The 7,714-nt window shown below is 38.3% G+C and overlaps 2 gene segments (V, D, J or C); both read right to left on the bottom strand.

The window, feature by feature from the left end:
- Positions 1 to 259: 259 nt before the first annotated feature.
- On the bottom strand, positions 260 to 803 carry LOC107099414. The segment is given in 2 exon segments: positions 260 to 582; positions 672 to 803. Coding segments are annotated over 2 exon segments (372 nt in total).
- A 3,308-nt stretch (positions 804 to 4,111) lies between these two features.
- Positions 4,112 to 4,656, bottom strand: LOC107099413. The segment is given in 2 exon segments: positions 4,112 to 4,506; positions 4,595 to 4,656. Coding segments are annotated over 2 exon segments (447 nt in total).
- Between the last annotated feature and the right edge of the window lie 3,058 nt (positions 4,657 to 7,714).

Genomic DNA, 7,714 nt, shown 5'->3' with positions numbered 1-7,714 from the left:
AGTCCTTCCAGATTTAAGTATTAACTATAATTTACAAAAATAAAATTCACAAAAAAGTAACACAGCAAGTTTTGTTTGACATCATGCCAATGAGTTTATTTTATAGTTTATTATTGGGCTTATAACTGTTAGATATGTGATATGATCCCCCCCCACATGGTGCTGTCTGGTTTTGTCTTTAGTCCAAATACTAACATTTGAAGCAGGTGTTGAAACAATCAGCATTCTCTCATCTCTTCATTGTAAGTTTTTGTCACACTCATCGGGTCTGCTGCTGCACTGTGAGACTGGCAGCACACAGATACACAGCTTCATCTTTCTTTTGAATGCTGGGTATAGACAGAGACCATTGCTTCTTCTGAGATTGCGCTGCCTTAAAGCCAGAATTAAAGTCTGCCTCAAAGTTTGTAGTGCCAGCTACCAAGTACACAATAAGCTGAATTTCTCCTCCTCTAAGCTGTCTGTACCAGTACACATAATCATAATCGGTGTCGTTTTGGTAACAGTTTATTTCTGCATGATCACCAGCAGTACTGTAGATGTATCGGGGCCACTGAGAGATCAGGACAGACTCAGAAACACCTAGAAAAAAAGAGAAAGTACAAAAAATATGCAATTAGAACATCTATATAGTGCTTTATGGTTTTTGATAATAATAATACTGAGTTTACCTGCTGCCCAAAATAAAAAATACGCCCACGTTGTGATGGATGAAGTCATTTTGCCTTCAGACACTAAAGAAATTTAGATGACCTTAGACAAGTGTTTCATATCTGTCAGGAGGAAGTGATGTCATTTCTGAAAAAAAAAAAGATGTACAGAAGCTCCTTGCAATCTTATTGTGTTGAGGCGTATCTATCTCTGTTAGTCCCACCCATTTCCGAACCAGTTTTCTATCTGAAAAAGCATTAAAAACAACCTCAACATCATAAATGTGTTTATCATCAGTTCTTGCAGGTGCATGCTAGATATGAGCAGAAGTGTTTTTGTGCAGCAGCCACAGGAATTAAAGCACTGTGTTGACTAGCTGCACAGAAATACTGTGCTGTGTCTGCTGGTTTGGTATCAGAGATGACCAGCCAGGCTTTGCCTTTTGAATGACCGGTCAAGTTAAAACGGCTTTCAAAGCCCTTCTCAGGGTTTTTATTTTCATAATGAAGCAGTCCAATCAGGTCCATGGTCTTTCGGCCCCCGACAGTTGACTGGTACCAAAGCATGTAGGGATAGCTGTTATCCCCATGGTAACATTCGAGACGTGCCTCTTCTCCAGATTTTACCTGAATGAAGGCAGGGGCCTGCTGGATTACAGGTGGTGATGCCATAGTGTCTATAAAACAGAAAAGGAGGACTGAAACTAGACAGAAAATCTGAATACTGAAGATTTACTGATTTCTTTCCAATATTTTCCTATTTACCTGCAAAAAAAGACATACAAATCAGTGAGGGGATCAATGTCTTATACATTATCTTAACTGAAAAAAAAAAAACCTTGCTCAGATAATTTTTTTCTTTATAACACAGGCATGCAGAGGTATTGTGGGAGACAAATGGGAGGGTAATCATATTTTGTAGATTTTTAAGGAGGAGGAGCTCTCAGAGCTCAACATTTCCATGGGTTTCTACTGCTCTCTGCTGTTCAGGGTAGATACTCAATCCACAGTAGAAAGAGTACAATATGAACAATATCACAGATAGATAACCTTCAAACCTAATGGCTAAACTTAAAAAACAGAGCTAAAATTATTTAACTTATTTTTCTGGAAAAAAATGATCTTATCTGTGTGATCGCTCCAATTGAATATGGTGAGGCATGTAATCTCACAAATTTCTGTTACCAAAAAATATATTTTTTGGTAACACTTTAATTTATAAGTTGTGCATAAGATGTCACATTAAACTGTATTATATATATGGCACCGGGCATGAACATATAGAAATTATTATGAATTTTATAACTTTTTTTTAGAGTCTTTCTTTAATGTGGAGTAAAAATTTTGAAGTATGTCAGTTCTTGGCCTCCCAGGCTGCAAACGAAGGTCATGAGAGATAAGAATGAGTTACATCTCTTCCTTCATGCCATGAAGGGGAGGGGCTGTTGTTTGGAGAAGATCCATCTGGCCAGTGAAAGATTTATTATCCCAACATGGAAGGACCTTGATGAACTCAAGTTGTATTTTCTCCAAATATTTAAGTTTGAGAAAGTTCTTTATGCAGGGGGTGGGTTGGTTCCCCTTGGGGGAGGGTGTGTGTGTTGGGATTTTGTAAGGTATAAATGTATGTATTGAGGTTGCCTCAGTCGGAGCTTAATAGTTGAAAAAAGATGTCATTAAGTGTTATTACTGCTTTAATAACAGTCCTTATGACCTTGTAATGTTAGGTTAACACAGATATCTCAAGAACTTTTTAAATGTATATAATAAGACCTATTATGATTACTTTAATGTAAAGTCATGAAGGAATTTTTGGTTTCCTTAATATCAAGTTGCTATTACAGAGGTGTTTTTGTGTCTGTTAACATCAAGTTCTCATAAAGAAGACATTTCAAAAAATGTCAACTTATATTTAAAGTGTTCATGACACGGTAATGTTAGTTTTATATATACCCCTTCAGATAAAGTTTTACAAATGTATTTTTTTTTACCTAAGTAAAAAAAAAGTGTTTTTTTTGTTTGTTTTAAGGGATGTTATGTATTTATATTTGTACTACCAAGAAATGTACGAATTATATGTTCATAGTATATTTATACTTTGCATGCTTATTTGAATATCTAGAAAAATATTGCTAATCATGTAATATACTCTTTAATTCCCTGCTTATGCATTTTTTTCTATTTGCTAGATAAAAATAACAAAGAAAGTCCTGCCCTCCCATCACAGATGTATCTCTAGTTTTCTGGAAAGCTTTAAACAATAATCAGGTGATATTGAGATTAAGCTTTTTGATGGCAAACAATTCAGTTGGGTCTGCAAAAAAAAGGGTGAATATGTGAAAATCATCTCAGGCAAAGTATGGTAGGGTATGAGTTATGCTGTGGGCTCATTTGTCTTTCAAAGGTTGTTTAAACTTGTTGGAGCACTAGACAAAATCAACACTTTGATATACAACACTTTTAATGTAGAATAATGATGGAGTGTACCAGGATGTTGAAAATTGATCCTCATTTGTTCTCTTTTAACAGAATAACATAAAAAGCACAAAAAAAATGTTTCAAGAGACAGAAAAACAACTTTCTCCCATCATTTTATTTCCACCTCAGTGCCTTTTACCAACCGTTGATATTAGATATGGATATTTTATATAGTTTAAAACAAACTGAGATACTCAGGCAATATAAAAAATAAGCTCTTCAATTAAGCTATAATATAATACATAATCAAATTTATTCCAAACCTTGTTTGCCTAAAATTACACAGTTGAATTGTTTGGCATATAAGATATACAACATAGTATCCGGCACACATATCATCCTAACAGCAGAGTTACAAACATACCCTAACATGTACAGAAATGTGTGTAGAAGTAGAGGACATTCAAAACAAATGCCAATATGAACAGTTCTGGTTATTCAAGCAACTTCAGTGAAGATGCTGAAAAAAGTGTACTTAAAATCTTAACTTGTTACAATATGACTTACCACATGCAAACTTTAAACTTCCATACATAAACATATTGTATACTTTTAAATTCCAGTGGAGGTGATCAAGTTTGAACCTTCTCATCTCTAAAAGAAAAATAACAAAAACATGAATACCTGACTAAAGTATCCAATTTTTGCCGTGTTCTTTGAGCAGATGAGCCTAAAACTTATAGTAATACCTTAAGGGCTATAGGTGCGAAAATATATTTTGGTGTAAAGAAAATTTCAGCATTGAAGAAAAAAGAACATAATTTTGGTGCATGGAGGTGGGAGTACCATTAATTTCTTTTGTGTAATCATCCTTTCACAGTCTCACATAATCCTCCATTAATTCTACACTGTATCGGAGTGTGCTTGGGGTAGTGCTTTTTGCAATGACTTTAATTAGAGTTCAAAGGGACTTCTTAATGTCTATTTCTGTTTGTGCTGACTTCTTTTGTGATTGAGTTTTTATGTATCATGTATCTGTTGTGTCACGTGGTTTTAGAGGTTTCCTGCTGTGCTGCTATCATATTATAGGGGTTTTTGTATGAGAAAGCTTCTGTCTTTTTCACTGTGCTACTTGCAGCTCCAAAATATTCTCCGCTGTCCTCAGGGTGAGTCAGGTTTAGTATGTGAAGAGAAGCCTCTTTCTCTCCATCTCCACTAACTTTAAAATGGCCTTCAAATGGATCCTCAATCTTTTGGGTTTTATAAGATGTGTAGCCTATGAGCTTTAAGGAGGTGTCTCCTGGTGAGCGCTTGTACCAGAGGATTGTGTCATAGCTGGAGATTGTGTGTTTGAGGGTCAGGCTGGCATTACTATGTGGCTCCATCAAAAGTTCAGCTGGAGACTGAGACACTTGACCTTCTTTACTGAGGTAAACCCCTGAAGGAAATAAGTAATATGGGGTTAAAAAATTATCTGTTTTTTAGCTCTGTAGTATGAAAATGAAGAAGGGAAAATTTAGGCATACCTTTAACCCAGCAAAGAGCGATGATGACTATTGTGAGATGATGAAGCTTCATGATGCAACTGAGGAGCCAACTGAAGTCTCAGCAGGGCTTTGTGAATAAGGAGGAGGAGCAGGAAATGACTCAGTGTAAAGTAACATTCTTCCAATTTTTCTTGTTTTGTCACAAATCATATCCAGATGTTACTGTATTTTATTGTTTTCTTTTATATGTAGATCTAGTGTAGAGCATAACTCTGAAACAAGAATGCCAAAATATGTTTATTCAACAATAAGCCTGAATTGTGGTGTGCACTTGAAAAGGCTCCCCGAGTTAATACTTTTTTATCTTGTTAAATCTGCGTTATTTGTTTTCCCTTAAAGCTGCTTTGCTTTAAAACCGCAAGAAAAATCTCAAAATGTTTTGTTAGGTTGAGAAGGGCGATCCCTCTCATCTAAAAGAAATGCGTAAAAAGAATAAGAGAAAAATCCAAGAACTCTGAGGACTTAACAAACATCTTGAAAAGTTTTTTTTCTAAAACAGTGTCTTACCCTGATCTAAAAAATCTGATGGAATTTGAAACGTTAAGCAAAAAATATGAAGACTGAATGAAGAAGCTTGAACTAGAGCAATATTCCCAAAAGGATTTCATGGAGAAAATCACTACAAAAACTGAAAAAGTAAAACTTTTATCCCAAAGTAATGGTGAAATTAAACAATATATGAAAGAACAGTTAATAGATCCAATGATGTTGAAATGTAAGTACAGTACAAGCTTACAAAATAGCAGCAGAAAATGTTCCAGAAAAATAACAAGAATATGTGACAGTCTCGGCTCTGCAATTGGTCTGATCCTCCATTCATCACACCTGCTCCACCGCAATCAGCCCTCAGTGGTTCCACCTGTTTTCACCTCATATAAACCCTCTGCAGATCAGCTGCCAGTGCCAGATTGTCTCTAGCCTCCCGCATGAGCATTCCAGCGTTTTCCCCTCTTATTGCCTGTTTGTTGCCTGACCCTGTTCTGTCTTTGGACCCCGGACCCCTCTGGATTACGCCCCTGGAAAATCCCTACTGGTACATCTGCTGGATCTCTGTTCCCCTCTGTGTACGGACCCCGGACCTCTCTGGATAACGCCCCCAGATAACCCGGAGTGCCTGCCTGCCTGTTGGCCGCACCAACAGTAACCCCCCCAAAGCCCCGGACCAAGTCGGTTTCTCTGACTCGGAAACCTCGCAATCAGGAGGTTTCCTGCTTTACAGCGAGCTGCGTGCTCTCAAACCCCCACTCCAAGTTATTTTAAAATAAAGCTTGTTTCAAATGTCACTGACCTGTGCTGGTTTGATTCTGGGTCCAGTCCCTGTTCCTTACAGCAGTGTTTTTTTTCAACCCTGGTCCTGCAGGCACACTGCCCTGCATGTTTTAGATGTTTCCCAGCTTTCACGTACCTGCCTTCATTGATAATATATTAACAGGCTTTGCTGAACTGAATCAGTCATCTTAATCAGGTGTATTGAAGCTGAGAAACATCCAAAACTTGCAGGGCAGTGTGCCTGCAGGACCAGGGTTGAAAAACACTGCCTTACAGAATATGGAGGAAGAGGTTAGAACTTTACCAAAACAACTTTCATATCAAACTAAAATTTTTAACAGAAAAAAAAGGCAGAAGAGTTGATGGTTTGCCACTTTAAAAAGAGAAGCAAGACAAGATGGTAAAACGATTACCGGTAACTTCCGTGATGAAGAAAATACGTTTTTTTTTTTTAACCCTACTTTAGAAAAGATAAAGGGGAAATGATAAACTATAAGGCTGTAAATCTAGAAAATAAAATTTTATGTCTGACATATTTGAGACACACCAACAAACCCAATCACAAGATGTAACAGGTGAAGATACAGATTATGAATCAGAAGAAGCAACAGATGAAGAGGCTGATTCTGATGACACAATAATTGCCTTTTCTTCAGAACCCATTCCATTATAGGGAACTCATCTCTCTGGACCAACCAAGAAAAAAGAAGAACATTTAGAGTCAGGTTCTAAGATGTGTGACAAACAGTGTCAGGAACCAGGTTTGTCAATGGTTAGTGAGACATATAAGCAAACCCAACCCAATTCAATTTACACAGTGTAGATTCTGTCTAAGCATTAAGTTTATGAAAGTTTCCACTAAATTAATTTGTAGTTCTAAACTTATATAGAATCTATTGTACTCAATGTCCAGGGAGTTACGGACCCTGCAAGGACAACGGGTGACATGTAGAGATGGAGAGACGTGGAGTTTAAAGGGTCCGTCACACCCCCATCACCAACACCCAAACCCTCGGCAGGCTCCTTTCCATGATGCAGGGAGACATGGAACAGCGGTTTGGTCTGTTGGGCTGCTCTCCTGATCCACTCTTCTATACGCCCAAAGAGTCCCGCTGGATCGAGTTTGCAGCAAGGTAGATAGTCATGGAGAGAGTGCTACTACAGCTCCTGCTCCGTTCTGTCCTCCTCGTCTGACCGCTCTCAATCCACAGCATTCAGGGAATGCCTGCATACGTGACAGCACGGCGGACCGCATAATCTCTACATGCTTTCCTGACACACAGACACTCAGATTACACCCGGAATCCTCTACATGTGGGTCTCCCGCCAGAGCATGAAGGCGTTGTATGAAGCAGTTTTTGAAACATAGTCATCTGAAAACCTGCTCTTCTTGTTGCCGCTGTAGTGGAACAGCAGCCCTTGTCGGCTACATAGGAGATGTGCGTGTCCTAGTCTGTGTAAGCACAATGGGTAGAGAGGTTATTGTGGCAACAGGTTGCCACGAGTATGGTTGGGGTAGCTCACCACGTGAAGCTTGATACTATACTTTCCCGGCTTGCTGGGTATGTACTGTTGGAATGGGCATCTTCCTGTTATGGTTAAAGGAAAAAATAATAATATTAATAATGCTAATAATAATAATAATTTCCAAGAGAAGGTAATGGAAAGGAAAGAGGTACAAAGCAACGACAACAGCCATCTCCACCTCGGTTGCCTTAAGACCCGTACATTCTACTCCATTCGAGTAGAGGGCCTGTAATGGCTGGTATCTGGGCCGGTACCCTCTGGATGTCATGCATGCGGTGGCGGCTCCTCCATCTCCGGCAGTGC

This window comes from Cyprinodon variegatus, unplaced genomic scaffold (assembly GCF_000732505.1).
Source record: "Cyprinodon variegatus isolate N-32 unplaced genomic scaffold, C_variegatus-1.0 Scaffold869, whole genome shotgun sequence".
Lineage (NCBI taxonomy): Eukaryota > Metazoa > Chordata > Actinopteri > Cyprinodontiformes > Cyprinodontidae > Cyprinodon > Cyprinodon variegatus.
This window is presented reverse-complemented; position numbering and strand designations above follow the sequence as displayed.